The sequence below is a fragment of the Tursiops truncatus genome, chromosome 1, assembly GCF_011762595.2.
Source record: "Tursiops truncatus isolate mTurTru1 chromosome 1, mTurTru1.mat.Y, whole genome shotgun sequence".
In the NCBI taxonomy this organism is placed as follows: domain Eukaryota; kingdom Metazoa; phylum Chordata; class Mammalia; order Artiodactyla; family Delphinidae; genus Tursiops; species Tursiops truncatus.
Genome location: NC_047034.1, coordinates 183,116,367 through 183,132,246, shown reverse-complemented (window position 1 = coordinate 183,132,246; position 15,880 = coordinate 183,116,367). Strand labels below are relative to the sequence as shown.

The 15,880-nt window shown below is 59.9% G+C and overlaps 1 protein-coding gene across 2 annotated transcripts in view; it reads right to left on the bottom strand.

Annotated features, from left to right (window-relative positions):
• Nucleotides 1-15,186, bottom strand: part of LOC109551057 (cyclin-dependent kinase 11B) — a 39,476-nt gene extending 24,290 nt beyond the window's left edge. Inside the window, exons 1-8 of one of the 2 annotated variants that reach the window (XM_073797405.1) lie at nt 15,045-15,186; nt 4,191-4,593; nt 3,961-4,096; nt 3,626-3,753; nt 1,872-1,992; nt 1,112-1,174; nt 872-925; nt 507-579 (exon numbers count right to left, since the gene is read on the bottom strand). In XM_073797405.1, the coding sequence (XP_073653506.1) occupies nt 507-579; nt 872-925; nt 1,112-1,174; nt 1,872-1,992; nt 3,626-3,753; nt 3,961-4,096; nt 4,191-4,512 (897 nt within the window). In that variant the 5' untranslated portion in view covers nt 4,513-4,593; nt 15,045-15,186. Of the gene's footprint in view, nt 1-506; nt 580-871; nt 926-1,111; nt 1,175-1,871; nt 1,993-3,625; nt 3,754-3,960; nt 4,097-4,190; nt 4,594-15,044 lie in introns of those variants that run through there. The other variant, XM_033845172.1, reaches the window with a different exon arrangement.
• Between the last annotated feature and the right edge of the window lie 694 nt (nt 15,187-15,880).

Sequence of the window (15,880 nt, the reverse complement as noted above, 5' to 3'; positions counted from 1 at the left end):
CACGCGCCTAGAGCCCGTGCTCCACAACAAGAGAAGCCACTGCAATGAGAAGCCCACGCACCACAACGAAGAGTGGCCCCTGCTCGCCACAACTAGAGAAAGCCCATGTGCAGCAACGAAGACCCAACACAGCCAAAAATAAATAAACAAATAAATTTTAAGAAAAAACAAGTGCAGGAATTCACTGGCGGTCCAGTGGTTAAAACTCAGCGCTTTCACTGCCGTGGCCCGGGTGCAATCCCTGGTCGGGGAACTAACATCCCACAAGCCCTGAGGTGCAGCCAAAAAACAACAGAAAAGTGCACCTAAAAACGCTCACAGCAACGTTTCCGGGAACCGCTGGCTGAGGTTTGGCCCCCGTGGGCACCGGACCCACACAGGACCCGCACGGGTTTGCTTCGCTCGGTCCCCCCCACCCCCCTGGGCGCGTGGCGGCCTCTGTGTATTCAGCACGCCCGGCGCCCGGGGCTCGCCCTGACCTGGGAAGGCACCAGGGCTGGACTCACCATGAAGAAGATCCAGGCCGGGACGAGCATGGCCACGGCTGCTGCACTGGTGTAGAACTGCAGCTCCGCGGCCCTGCGGGGACAGGCGCCTGATCCTCTCCCCGCCTCACCCCGCCCTCGCCCTCCGCGGAACCGGGGTGCCCCAGTTAATCTATCTCCTCCCAGATGATAACGGACGGCCGGGCCTGACAGGCGACCCACCGGCCACGGGACAGTGACAGGCAGCCTCAAACGAGCCGGCCAGGGGCAGTTGGAAACAGGTGGGGTTTTCTCCCAAGTTTCAACGAGGTTCTTTTAAAGGCACCATGAAACGGGAGGGGTCAGGGCACAGGGTGGTCTGGTCTCCATGGAGCAGCGACACTTACGAGAACCTATATTTGTCCCCGCTGAGGAGCTTTTTGGAGAAAACGTTCTGCAAACTAGAATAAAGAAAAGAAGAGGTTACGAGAGGTCAGATGGTACCTCACACGGCCGAAGCGCCCTGTCCTCCAGAAACAGGGACACACGGCAGCTCCTTGGGGATGGCCCTGGCGTCTGCTGTGAGCCGGGCTGAGCTGCCCCTTTCACAGATGGGTAACCTGAGGTCTCAGAGGCTGAGGACATGCCTGAGGTTACCCAGCTCTGCTCGGCAGCGGCCACGGAACAGACAGTGTGAGCACAGGAAGACCCTGGGAAAAAAACAGAGACAAAACTGCTGGCCGGGAAGGCCCGCCGTGGCCAATGGGAAGACCAGACAGCGTCCAGCTTCCCTGGAGCCAGAGGGCTCAGCATTCTGAAGAACGACGCTGCTCCCTGGACGCTGGGTGCACAGCAGCTCTGGCCAAGGGGGCTTAAACCAGAGCAACAAGCCTGCTGCACAGGTTTACAGGCCCTGTCCCCCCCCTGGGGGTTTACGCTGCAGGCCCGTCAGAAACCTAGAGGGAAACCCGTGTGAAGATGTTTCCTGCAGATCTAAGTCACGAGGTCTGCAGCGTCTGCAGGTGAGCGAGGAGGCTTCTGGAGACCATCCTGTGCTCGGAGTTAACAGGCGATATGCAAACTACGACGTGAGCTGGACTGTGTTTCTGGGAAAGGCTGAAGGAAACACAGCAAAGTGTGAGAAATGAAATGAAAGGTGATTTTTCATTTTTCAGCTGTATTATTCAAATTCAAACCCTCCAGATGGGCCTGTTTCTCTTTGGAAGTAATGGCAACAAGAAACCCTTGGATACCGTGTTGCTGCTGTTTCCTCTCTTTTCTCAGAAGTGGTGACGCTGAGACAGCAGGCTGTGCAGAGGTGTCAGCAAGATGGCTCAGCCGCCACTGGGGTGTGACATCTATCCCCCGTCCTGCGGGACACGGAACCCCACGCGGCACGGGACTCACCAGTCCATGATGTTGGTGGACAAGGCGGCCGAAAACCCCAGGAAGTTGAAGCTCATCTCAGTGGCCGTGCACAGCGCCAGGCCGCCCATGACAGGGATGAGCGAGAGGTTGACCAGCAGCCCTGCGGAGCGACAGCACACAGGGGCCGGGCTGCAGCGCCCCCCAGCGGGCCGGGCTACCCCCCACCCCGCCCCAGGAGTGCTCTGCACACTCACTTTGTTTGATTCTTCTCGCTGGACGGAAAATATAGCACATGCCTCCTGTCACCCGCTCCAGAGCCAGGTGCCAGGGGCACGGCAGCCAGAGCCACCAGCTCCAAGCCCTGTTCCCTGCACCCCACCCCCCGACCCCGAACCCTCATCTGCAAAACGAGTTGGGTGAAGGGTGGTCTCCAGGGAAGGCTGGGAGAGGAGGGAGGCCCCAGACCCTCAGAGTGTCCAGCGCTCCAGCCTTCGTTCTGAAATCTAACCAACAGCCTTGACGTGAAGGTAAGGCTGAGACCATTCGGTGCAACAGAAAACCACGTCACTCTGCACACAGGGCATCCAGCTTCATGTGGTGCCGCCGCTTTGATTTCAGACACAGCATTCCATTTATCTTGAAATTCAAAGCAGATGAGGGGACTAGCCTCTCGTGTTCAGCAAAAAGGAGCAGAGATGCAGCCCTCAGATGACCGTAGCCCCCACCCCCGCCGAGGACAGCGCTGTCCACACAGCAAACCCACAGGCCCACGTGGCCTGAGGCTGAGAGCATCACCACAGAAGGAGGCCTCTGCTGGATGGCGGACCTCACGCAGGGGCCATGGCTGGGAGGCCGTCCAGGGGGCAGGCGCCTTCGTGGACTCGGGGCTCTGCCGGGGCTGACCCACAGGGCGTCACTCCTCTGGGGACCCCAAACCTTGGGGTCCCTCAAGTCCTGGCACCTTCATCATTCTCCAACGCCTCCCCAACAGACTTTTTTTTGCTAAATTTTATCAAGATTTCCTAATTGTTCTCAGCAAGACAGCTGGTTTTCTACACACGTACCCACCGCAGCTGGAGCCCAAAGTGTGATGCTTTTAAGGCCCTTGAGATAAATCCTTTCTGCATGGTGAAGCTTGACGTGCGGTCAGGCTGTTTCCTGCCGAGTACGATTTTAGGAATCGCTTTTACACTTTGATCTGATGCTGTTTTACCATCACCTAAGCGTTTGTGCGGCTCCAAGGGCACGTCTGCGAGAAGCCTGGCTGCGCCCCGTCCGTCCCCATCCTCCTCTCTCCCTGAGGCAGGTGCCGCCTTGTTTTACCTTTTTGTCATTTTACTAGTTGAAGCAAGCACGTGTCTCCCTCTGTGAGCGCCCCCCACCCCCGGGGTCAAACACGACGTGTCACGTCCACGAGTCTGCACTCTGCTTGTCTTCACGGAACCACACTCTCTAAACGGTTGGCGGGAAAGTCCGGGACGTGTGCAGCTGGCAGCGCGTGCCCGCAGCCCAGGTTGGAAATTTGTAACAAGTCCCCTGTGCTGAGCTTTGGGGAGCCACAGTGGAGGGCAGGAGGGGGTGCGGAGGAGGGGCCGGGGCGCCTGGCAGATTCCTGGGACAGAAATGGCACCGAGGTTACCTGCCTGTCACTCCTTCACCCAGCTCCTACCATCCCGGGCCTCTGAGGCTAAGAAACGACAAGGAGGGAAGTGGAGGGAGCTGAGCTCCAGGGTGACGTGGGTGGGAGCGGCCCCCCGAGGAGCTGGCACGCCCGGGCGTTGGAGGCTGCTCACCGGTGTGCTCCCCCAGGACGGTCCGGGACAGGATCACAGTGAAGATGGGGGCCGAGCTCTTCACCGTCTCAGCAAAGGACACCGCCACATTTTTCAGGCTGACCAGACCCAAAACCACTGTTGCAAACCTAAGACAGTCAACAGCGTCACAGGGATGAGTTGGTGCCTCTGCAGCCACGGGGCAGACCTGGTAGGAGCCCAGAGGGTGTGCACGTCTGCCCCGCCCCCGCCCGGCCCCCTCCCTCCCAGGATCACCTGATGGTAACAGTCAGCCAGGGGGAAGTGTTTTACGTGTAAAAAACTCAGTCCCTCAACCAGGAACGTTAGCTGCTTACCTCATGAGACCCACGAACAACATGGTCATGATGAAGTTGGGAGGGTAAGAAAGCCGGGTTTTGTGCTGATACAAACAGCAGGGAACAAATATTTTAACACAGCCGATGAGCGTGGTTGACAGCATCTGCACGGCCCCTGCAGGAGGAGACGGGGGCGGGGGGCGCCAGCTGAGCAGAGCGGCTCCGCCCCGCCGGGAGCTCCATCCCGCCGCCAGCGCCCGGTGGGTTACCTAGCATGCTGGGCTCCCCTTCCAGAAGGGACAGGATGTACTTGTTGAGAAACAGGGTGCAGAAGCTGAAGAAGAACCAGAGTGTGAGGTAGATGAGGGCGCGGGCACCCCACACGCCCAGGTCCGCCTCGATGACGGTTGTCTCGGTGACGGTGACCGTGAGCACCTGCTCGTCGGGGCCACCTTCGCTCTGGCCAAATGCGATCTTCTCACTCCGGTGGCCAAACACGGGGCCCCAGGCCAGGAGCGGCCGTCCCCCCGGCTTCTCACCGGGGCCCGGAGCCAGCTCTGCCAGGGCCGCGGGCTTAGCGGATGCCGACATCTCAGGGGCGGCGGGCAGCGCAGGGCAGGGACGCGGGGACGGAGGCAGCGGCCATGCAGGTGGCACTGGGCGGGGCGCGGGCTGGAGTGGGAAGGAAAGGACGGCGTTGCGTGAGCGGCTAAGGTCCTGCCGAGTTTAATCACCCACTTAGAGTTTTCAAGACGCAAACTCGGGGTCCTGGCCTTGTTTCCAGCCCCAAAGGAGCGGGCGCCCCAACAGCTCGGACTTGTCTTCCAATAAGTTTCTGAGACCAAAGCCTTTACCAGCCTCCGTTCCCTCCTCACACACCTGACCCTCCAGCCGATCCCGCCGGAACTCCTTCTACAGTACCTGCCAACCCCTGCCTCTTCCAGCCCCGCCCCACCCCCAGGGCACCCCGCACCCCCCAAGCACCGGCCCAGCCTCGAGCTCATCCTCCAGGCTGCCCTCCAGCAGCTCGGCTGAGGCCTGGGCTCTCCGCCCCCACCCTGGAAGCTGTCACAAGTGCTATGCACCTTCCCACCCACCGTGGGACCAACCAGAGCCGCTGAGGAAGGGGCCCCCTCGCCCGGAGCTCTTCCCACCAGGCTGGCTCTCCCACGCCCTCACCCAACTTCTTAATATTTCATCCAGTGTTCTGAGTTGTCCTTTGTGGGAGGGTTGACCTGCCCCGTCAGAGACTCTGAGTTTCTGTCCCTCCATCGGGTTTTGAGTTCCAACCCCTGCGTTCTTCGAGTTCTATTTGTTACCGTTTCAAACTGGCCTGTTTCTCTCAACTTTCGATTCCTTCTTTGCATCCTCTCTTTCACGGTCCAACAGTTCATCACCCAAGCCCTGACAGTATGACCCTCAGCCTCTCAGCGGGTCAGCGGCCCGCTGGCTCGAGGGGGCTGTTCGCGTGCACAGATCCTCGGCCAGGGGACCTCCTCCTGGGCTTGAGGGCGGGCGGGCCTTGGAGCGGGCATGGGCACTGCCTCTGCAGGTGCCCAGGAGAGGGTGATCCTCCCTCAACAGACCCACACCTGCTTGGCGCTCAGGCCTGTGGCCACGACTTCTCAAGAAAGACCCCTCACTCCCTCAGATCACAGGCGAAGTCCGACCCGGTCTCTCCCGTTTGCTGGTGGGTGAACGCTTCAAGTTCCGGCCCTTCTTTTTTTTAATTTATTTTTTTGGCCACGCCACGCAGCTTGTGGGATCTTAGTTCCCCGACCAGGGATTGAATGCGTGCCCTTGGTGGTGAAAGCGCTGAGTCCTAACCACTGGACTGCCAGGGAAATCCCAGTTCTGGCTTTAAGCAGCATCCCAGTGACACCACCTGCCCAGCTCAGGAGCCCTGGCCACTCCTCCTCAGTGACACCAAACTGCAGTTCCCAGCCCCCTGCCCCCACCTCTAGGCAGCCAAGCTGGCTGCCTATGTCCTCATCCCTCCGATGCTGACATTCGGGGGGCGCCCGTCGTGCTTTAACCTAACTTCCAGGCATGCATGACCCAGACGGACTTGTGACTCCCTGACCCCACCTGAAGCCAGGCTCCTGGCTGAGCAGCCCCCCAGCTCCCCGTGTCCACCCAGTGCTCTCGGTCACCCCACAAGCTCAGCAGCACCAGGTCCCGGTGGGCACCCAGGCCTGACATGCACCCCGACCCTCGGGACACCAGGGCAGCTCCCCAAACGCACCCCAGACCACGACGAATGCACGTGGTCCTCCCGTGGGCCCCCACTGCCCCCGCGATACACACGAGCCCTTCGAGCCCTCTGGGCGCTGACGGGGCCAGATCTCCGCTAACGCTCCGTCCTCCTTCCTCTTCCCAGCCCGGTCCCGCCGTCCTCTCTGGGCCACACCCTGCTGGAGCTGCACCTCCGTGGGCTGGACCGGCTGTGGCCCAGCAGGGGTATGGGGAGCCCGTGCTGCCCCCCAGCTGGGAACAGGGGCGCAGCTGCGGGTGGACGGAAAACACAGGAACAAAGCCCGTGTGTAGCTCGGGATCCCCGAGAGCAGAGAGATGGCGCCCCACCCCCGGGCCCCTGGCTGACCCCGTCTGGATGCCCAGCCCTGCAGCCGGGCCCCCCCAGGGCACAGCTCCCACTGGCCGCGGGGGCTCTGCCTCTCAAGGGAGCCCCCGTCAGGCCCACCGATGGCGCCAAGCCCCTCTCTTCAGGGCCCCAGACCCGGTGTTTGTCACACAAGCCCCGACGCCACCGCTGAGGCCCCAAAAGCAAACCTGTTGGCGAGGTGACGCTCCAGAAGCCCCCGGGGAGGGTCCCATCGCCCTTCCTCTCTCTCGTCACAAAACGAGGCTGGAGGCAAGGTGCAGGCGCTTCCCCCGACTCTCTCCACTCGGTTTCCGTCTGGGAAACGCACAGCTTCCCAGGCAGCACCGCCAGCCGGGCCTCCGCCTCCTTCTCTGCAGCTCAAGGAGCTCTGGCCCGACGCCAGAGCTCCGCCGCTGAGCCCCGAGGCCCTGGGGCGCCCGCTCTCCTTCCTCAACAAGAAGCTGCTTTGAAACAAAGACGGTCCGTGCAGTTCCACAGCTGCCGCTCACCTGGTGACGGTGTGGTATTTCACTGGATGAACAAGCCACAAGGGACTCATCCCCACTGCTGACCACACCGGGCCCCAGACCGTCCGCCACGTCCGTCCTGTGCAGGTCGTTCCTTGTGTTTCTGCTGGGTCTGCGCCCACGGGGCACCCACGACCCCCGAGGTCATCGTGCTGGGCTGTACCCTTACCCGCCCTGGAGGTTCTGCCCCATCTGCCCCGAGGGTGGAGGGTGTTGGCGGCCTCTGAAGAAGCAGAATCCATCACACACACACCCCCGCCCACCCAGCACACGAGGCTCCAGTGCCTCCCGACTGTCCCAGGCTGAAAGCGGGTGGCAGCACAGACGCAAACAGATTCAGACCGAAACGGTGGGGATGGACCTTTCAGGAGTCACCGCAAGTGACAGGGAACGTAAGAAAGAGTCAGCAGAGCCCGTGGCCGGGATGGCACGGGGACAGAGCGTCCGTCAGATGGGGTCAACGCGGCACTTTTTTGCCAGCAGCAAAACAAAAGCCAAACAGAACCTAGGCGCCTGTCGACAGGGACGCAGATGGCAGCGGGTGGGGATGGACGCCCACAGCGGGCAGAGGGAAGCCGCACACGGGCGATGGGTGATGGGCAAACCTTACAGCCGTCGGAAATGCTGAGGCCGAGTCGCAGAAGGAGACACACGACACAGCGCCACCAGTGCACTTAAGTGTGTCCAGACACAACATGTCATTAGAAATAAAAGCACAAAAAGTGCTGTTAAGAGCAAAGAACTGGGAACTCAAGCTGGGGGCGGGGGGGGGTCTGGGTTGGGCCGCAAGGACAGGGGACGCAAGCGGGCAAGCATGGCGGGCGTCGCGCTGTTTTCTAGGCCGTTCCGAAAGCTGAGGATTTATACATGAAAAAGAGCCAGGCAGCACCTGGGGAGACAGATGCCTGTTCAGACCAGAGCCTCCCGGACCGTCTGCCCTTGGTGACCTGGTCTCAGGTGGCGCCAGGAGCTTTCTGTGTCCTGCCGCAGGTTCCGGACTGGAAGGCAGCAGGCGTTCCATCACAGACCAGCACTGCTGTCCACTGCGTCCAGAGCAGGGCCCAGGGAGCCCAGGACGGATGCTCAGGCTCCCTCCAGCGCGTGACCTCTTCCTGACCATCGACAGCCCACAAGCAGCCCACCCAGCCTGGTGACCGAGGACCCGACAGCCAAGGGACAGGCAGACCCCCCCGCTTTCGCGTGCAGCAGGAGGGGTCGGCAGCCTCCGTGTGTGTAGTTTCCGGAAGGAGTCCAAATGCCTCTGGAGTCAGAACAAGGGCTTTGAATGTCTTAAAAAGTGAAATCACGGGACTTCCCTGGCGGCCCACTGGTTGGGACTCTGCGCTCTCACCGCAGTGGCCCGGGGTGCAATCCCTGGTCGGGGAACTAAGATCCCGCAAGCCGCGTGGCCCAGCCCCCAAACAAACAAACAGATGAAATCAACTTGGGAATGGACGGTCCTGTCTTGCTCCTTCTGGACAAGACTCCCCAAGTCACACCAGGGTTCCTAATTGTTTGCTTGCTTTTGCTCCGTCAGGCGATGGGGGTCTGAGGCCTGGAGGGCTCCTCCAGCGGCTCCGGGGGTGGGGCCGGGGGGCTGGAATAAGGAGGGGCCACTACAGAGAAGCGGCGGAGACCAGGCAGTGAACGAGGGCCCTGGGCTGTGATGGAGGCCGAGGTGGCAGGGAAAGCAGAGACCAGGGCGGGTGGCCCTCCAGGCCGGACGCCAGAAGACCCTTCTCTGGGGAATTCAACAGGCACGGGACAGACCTTGAGGACAGAAATCAGGGCCCCAAGGAGAGGCCTTGACGGAGAAAGCAGCTGAGCAGCCCGAGCTTCTGGTCACCCTTCAGTGCCCTGGGAGCTGAGCCAAGGCAGGAGACGGGGCAGGGGGAGCCGAGTGCCCACCGGCAAGCAGGACGTGCTGCTTTGAAAGTCACCAGAACAGGGTCCCTGGGGATCAAGACCAGGGTGGCAGAAGTGGAAATCTCACCAGGGGCCCCGGGCTCCCAAGAAGATCCGACTCAGGACAGGACTTGACGTGGAGGCTCCGAAGGCCCCCAGAAGCACACGGGGAGCTCGAGGTGGCGGGCATCAAGGATGCAGCCACCAACGTGACCGGGGGTCCTGCTTCTGGACACAGCCCACAAGGGCCAAAGCGGCCCCATCCACAGCCCAGCCACCAGAAGGAGAGGCAAGGCGCCTGGGGAAAAGCTTCCACGACTCAGCCTGAGGACAGATGAGGATCAAAGATCAGAGACCACCTGGCCCGCAGGCTGCCAGTGGGGGAAAAACCGCCTCCTGGCTGCTCCAGGAGGGACAGATGGACAGGATGCAGTCGTGCAGACAAACAGACGAAGAAACTGTCAGGAATAAATCAGCGGGATGAAAACATGGCAAGACTAGAGAGGAAACGTCCCACTGCTGAATGAAACTACGGTGTCCTCCGACTATTTCCCTGCGAGGTGTTAACTGGTGACCAGGGTCAATCACAACTTTACCCCCCGGAGAAACGAGCGGATGCCCCTCCACGGAGCCACCAAAGTGGGAACCACCAGGAACGAGACAGACACCACGTCTCCCTGACCTGAGGCGCTGAACCCGGCACCGCTGCAGTTTCCCTGCCACAGGTGCCGATCTGACGGTGAGAAAACGCAGGCGTCGAAAGCCGAGGAAGGAGGATGGACGACAGAGGACACCAGGCCAGGGGCTGCAGACCATTACAGCATCCACAACGCGCAGATCCTGCCAACGCCACGCACCTTTTCAACATTCACGCCCTCTGGAACCAAAAATGATCAAATCAATGACATCTCTAAAACCAAAAATCTCTAACGTGCAATACAGACAGAACTACCCGAACCAAACCACCACTCGGGTGAACAACGTCATCCCACTGAAGAGCGAAGGGCAGGAAGCCGGCCAGTAACTGCGCCAGCGGCGCGGAGAACACGCGCAGGCTCCAGACGACACCCCAGGCAGGCGAGGTGCGGCAGACAAGGGTGTGCGCTGCGGGGAAGGAGGGGTGGCCGCAGGACGCCTGTGCAGGCCGCTGCCCCCCCCCCCCCCCGGGAGGCCTGGAGGCAAGGACGCCCCCAGCAGCACAGCCGGCTCCTAAGCCTCATTCTCTGCTGGGCTGAACCAGCCTCCTTGGAGGAACGGCTGATGCCAGGGCTGGGGCAGGAACTGGGTCAGAAGGAGAGGGAGGGCTCCTAGGGTGATGGGGACTTATCAGAAGGACACAGGGGCCAGCGTGAGGGATGCAGTTTGAGAGAGAAAGTAAATAATAGCAAAGGGTTAGAAGCCACACATCCACCACGATCACTAAACGGGGAAAGGAGAAAGCACTTCCTTCTGTTACAAAGTCAGATGACTGATGCAATTAGAAAATCTCCGTTTGGCGACCATGCCCATGATCACACTAACAATCGACTCGGGCTGGGTGAAAATTTAGAAATAACAGAATATTTAGTCTCAAAGTGTATCCCTACAAGGTACGTGTTAGTAACAAAGGGCACTCGATGGAGGTCCAAAGGGGAGAAGACAGGAAACTTCCTTGAAGAAGGAGGAGAAGGGGGAGGCGCCTATCCAGATAGGAGGATTCCAGGTCACGTGCTGTATCGGCGCAGAAACAAGTAAACAAATTGGAACGGAGGCCCAGAGACTCCGCACAAGCAGAATTCTGGTCCAAGACAGAGTGGGGCTGTGGCTCGTTGGAGAAGGGAGGCCACTGTCACTGATGCTAGGATGGCCGTTATCCACACCAGAGAAAACAAACTGGACCCTGATCTCACAATTCTAGACAAATAACGATTAGCAACACCCACAGAGCACTTCCTAGGAAGCAGGTAGGGTCTGACCGAGCATCTCACACATATTAACTCAATGAATCTTCACAACAACCCTTGCGGAGGGACGCTGTCACCCGTGTGAGACACATGAAGTGGGGAAACGGCCTCTGGCCACTGTTCAGGGCTTGGACCTGCGCAGCCCGTCTGTGAAATGCAGCTGTGTAAACCCTTACGTTTAGAGGAGAATGTAAGAGAATATATTGCTGATTCTGGTATAGGAAAAGAGTGTCTTTTTTTTTCTGCCCGCACCACACAGCTTGCAGGATCTCAGTTCCCCGACCAGGGATTGAACCCGGGCCCAGCAGTGAAAGCGCTGAGTCCTGACCACTGGACCAGCAGCGAACTCCTGAAAACGAATATCTTAAACCAATGCCCATAAAGGAAAATATAAATAAAACAGACTGTGTTGGCTAAACTAAGAGCTTCTGTGCCATCGAAACGCACTATAACGTCTTGTAACACGAACACACTAAATGACAAAGCGACAACCTGGAGGAGGCAGTTAGGACGTGACAAAGGAGAGGGAACGGATTCCTACAACTTAATAGGAAATGTGGGCAAAAGCACCAGCGCAGGAGAGCGTTTCCAAACGGCCGATAAGCACGAGAGAGGATGCTTATCAGCCCTCCAGCGCCGCGTGCGGCACCGCACACCCGGCGGCACAGAGCAATGACACACCTACGACCCCGCAAGCTTCTGTGGTCGGGACTCTGGCAGCAGCTGTGCTGGGCAGTTGGCCGTCACGATGGCAGGAGGGGCCGAGGCCTCACCCGAAGGCCGGGGCGCCTGCTTCCAAGCCCACACGCGCAACCCCCGGCCAGCTGTTGGGGGAAGACCCCTCCGCAGGGCCGCCCGCAGCCGGCACCTGGCCTGCATTGGAACGGCTGAGAGAAAGCGCCCGAGGAGGCCCGAGTCTTTTTGTAACCTCGTCCCCTATTCGTTTGCTGGTTTGCTGTTCGGAGCTCATTAGAAGGCCGGCCTCGAGGGGAGGGGCTACAGAAGGTGAGAATGCGGGGAGGGAGGCAAGGTCACGTCCAACCACGGGGGTCGACCTCACCAGCGGTCAGGGAGCTGGACACACCACCCACCCCCACTGCCAAAAACCATCAGGTCTGACAACACCCAGAGCTGCTGGAAGGTGTGGATCCAGAGGCCCCCAGACACGGCTACGGGGCGGCTGGTACGAGCACTTGCAGAAATGGCGTGGCAGCCTCTTGAGAGCTACGCGCCTGCGCACCCTACACATCAGCACTTCCACTCTCGAGGTTCCCCCAGGGAAGTCCTGCGAGAGCGTCCAGAGTGGGAGTGCCCGTCATGACGGCTGGGAAGTGCGACCGGCCACCCATCGGAGAATGAACGTGTGCTGTAGACTTGGCCCAGGAGTGAGGACGAGAAACGTCCTGCAATAGCCACGGCTGACGGCCGGCCAGGCCCTCTCTGCCCGGATGGTGGGCGGGCACGTGACCGCAGCACTTACCACTGGTTACCGGCCGCAGCGCCGATCCTGAGCAGAAGGCCCGCTCCTGGCTGCGGCGAAGCCCCGCGCGGCTGCGCTGGGCATCGCACGTGGAGGCCGGCAGCGGCCAGGTGTCAGCGGCCCAGAGCCCAGCAGGTGTGGCTCACCCAGCCCCGCGGAGACCCCAGCTGCCCTCCCCAGCTCCAGCTCGTGTTTCCACCGCCCGTTCTTCTTTCTCAGCCCCCGTGACTCCAGGTGCCTCCACGAGAAGCAATTCTCATCCTGCGAAAGACCGAAGGTCAGCGGCCCCAATCTGACAACGAAAAACTGACCCCACCTTCCAGGTCGGCCTGGAAACAGGGCGGACAGGGCTGAACGCAGGGCTCGTGGGGCACTGCTCCCCGCCCAGGCCCTTGGTGACAAAGGTCTGAATTATTGCCCTCTCAGATTATAGCACAAATAACAAGAACCGAAACGTAGCCTTTTCCACCCAGCACGGAGTAGGTGGCTCACGAGGCCAGGGTTGACTCTTAACTTTACTCCTGCCTAGAGCTGTTTTCAGAAGAGGGTTCACACGTGGGACTGAAAGGAAACCAGGTCAGCGACACGTAGCGAGAAGCACACCTGTGACACTTCCGTCACGTGCAGGCGCTGAGCCCCCTCTCCCACGGCCTGAATGGCCCAGCCTCCGCCAGCCCTGCAGCGAGGGCTCACGACCCACGGGGAGGGTGCCTGGTTCTGAAACGGGGGGGGTGGGGGCAGGACCACCACGGCACATTCTCCACCGAAGGGAAGTTTGCGTGGAGGTTAGCGAAAATGAAGATGTCAACTTTCCCATCCAGTTCCGTAGACCCTTAAATTCTAGGGCCTGTCAGCCTGGGGTCAAGAGTCCCTGTTCTCCAACAAACAACTCAAGATGTTCTCAAATGCCTGGTGAGGAAATCTAGGTTGGTTCAAATTGTCAGCAGGGCAGTTTAGACAAAATATACTTAAAGTCTACAAATTTTATACACTAATTCAGAAATTCCACCTCCAGGGATTTATCCTAAAGAAATAATCCAACAAAGGCCCAAGATTGTACATACAAGGATGTTAAAAAGCTTTGTTTTTAAGACTAAGAAGCTGACACTAGCCAAGTGTCAGATAAGAAATTTGTAACAAACCCTGTCACATAATGGGACACTGTAGCCCTGCAAGTTTTGACAAAAATAGATTTGTCATAGATTAAGTGAGAGCAGAGTTACAAGCCCTCTGCACAGTATGTTCCCGTTTAAAAAGTACAAATGGTTCAGAAGCACACAGGCGAAGTTACCAACTGTGGCCAGCTCTGGGAGCAGAATCTCAGGTCCTTCACATTTCGTTTGCGTTTGGGCTCCTCTTCATTTTCTAATTTATGTGCACTGAACATGGATTTCTTAACAACAAGGACCTGTATATAGCACAGGGAACTACAATCAATATCTTGTAATAACCTGTAATGGAATGGAAAAGAATCTGAAAAAGAATGTGTGTGTATAACTGAATCACTGCTGTACACCAGAAACTAACACAACATTGTAAATCAACTGTACTTCAATTTAAAAAAAAAACTTTAAAAAGAAAATGGACTTCTGTAATGTAAAAACTTTCCTATTCCCTCCCTTAATGTTCCTTTTCATGCTGTTTAATATTGTTTTATTCTGCTTTACAATGTTACTTACAAGTTTAAAGATTTTTGGTAAAGTACATTGCACTCTACTAAAAAACAAAGAACTTTAAGCCACTAAACAAAGAGTCTGCCTCTAAATAGCTTTTTTTTTTCCTCTCTTTTTTATACAGCAGCAGTAGGTGAGCAAGGTCCTCAAGGCTTCAGAAGATGAGCTTGGGGCGGTGGGGCGGGGGCACTGCCTGGACCCCACAGGCCCCGTAAAACCCGCTACAGGAAAGTCACCTGAGGACTACAATGAAGTCTTGGCTCTGGGCCTGACTGGGAGTTTCCCACTCCAATTTACAAAGTAACAGTCCGCTAGGACCAGCGCCCGGCAGGATGTTAGTCATTATATAATTTCCAGTTTTCTAAAATCCTGCATAGAAAGACACCAACTGCAATGAATTTGCGGGCGATCGCGCCCTTTGGTTCCGGATCGGACGGTGCATCTTTACCCGGTTCTTTCGGAAGCGGTTGCACCTGCCGCTCGGAGGCCATGCCCCACTTCGGGGGGGCATCGGCGGGAGGGGGGGCTAAAACGCAAGGACACCCGACCCTGTGCCCCCCCCATCCCGCCTCTGACAGCCCACCCCCACGACCCGGGCGCGGCTCCCCCCACCCGCTCCGGAGACCCCAAAGCCCCGCCGCACCTGTGCCCAGCCGCCCCGCCTCAGGCGCCGTGCGGACCCGGGACGGGAACGCGGCGCCGGCCGTGGAGGCCTGGGGTCCGAGCGGACACCTGCGAGGTGGGGCGGGAACTCCATGCGGTGGACGCTGAAGGAGCGGACCGGTCGTGAAGGCGCGAGGGACTGTGCCCCCCGGCGGCGTCGGACGCCCAGGCGCGCGCGTGCCAAGGCCCTGGGGTGGCTCAGCGGCCGCGCCCGCAGAGGGTCCTGGGCCGGGGAAGGGAGGTGGCTAGTGGGGGGAACTTCGGCCCAGACGCAAAGGGCGACCCCCGCAGGCGACCCACCCCGCCAGCTTAATTCAGCGCTTCACCCACCGAGAAGTCCCCGGGCTAGACGCCGCGCGGGCCCCGCAGCCTCGGGGACATGCACCGGGACCCGCAGCCGCATCCGGGCGGAGTTTCAGCGCGCCGGGGCGAAGGACGCGGTCACCCGGGGCCCCGTCGCCCCCGCCTCCACACGGCGACCCGCCCACGTCTCGGCGACTGCGGCTCCCCGAGCGAAAGCCTGCGGGTCGGGCCCGGTGGGCGGGCCCCAAACAGACCCCCCCCCCCACCCCGATCCCTGCGGGCGGTGGGGCGGGGACGGGGGCGGGGCGAAGCGGGGCGGAAGTGCCGCTACCGGCCCCGGAAGCCATGAGCTGGAAGTGACGCGCCGGAAACCAGCCACGGCTCCCCGCTGGCCCGCGGGACTCGTTCCGCTTTGTCCTGAGCGTCTGGGCTTCTCTGCCGCCGCTGCTGAGCCGGTGGAGGGGCCACGCTACTGGTTGATTCTCCCCCGCTGTCGTCCCCTTGGCACCCTCCTGGCCGTAGCACTTCAGCCCAGGCGGGGGTGGTGATCCTGGGTGACGGCGACCCCCATCGTCATCCCCTTGGCACCCTTCGGGCTGTACCACTTCAGCCCAGGCGGGGGTGGGGCGAAGGCGATCCCCGCGGCCTTGGTACCTTCCGGGCCGTACCACCTCGGCTGGCGCCCCTCGCGGTTTTCCCCCTTGACACCTCCGCCCAGATGGGGGGGGGGGGGGGGCGATGGCGCCCCCTCGCGATATCCTCTGGCGTACCACTTCAGCCCAGACGGCGACCCCCTCCGTCCTCCCCTTGGTACCTTCCGGGCCGTACCACCGCGGCCCAGGAGGGGCGACCAGTTCGTGGAC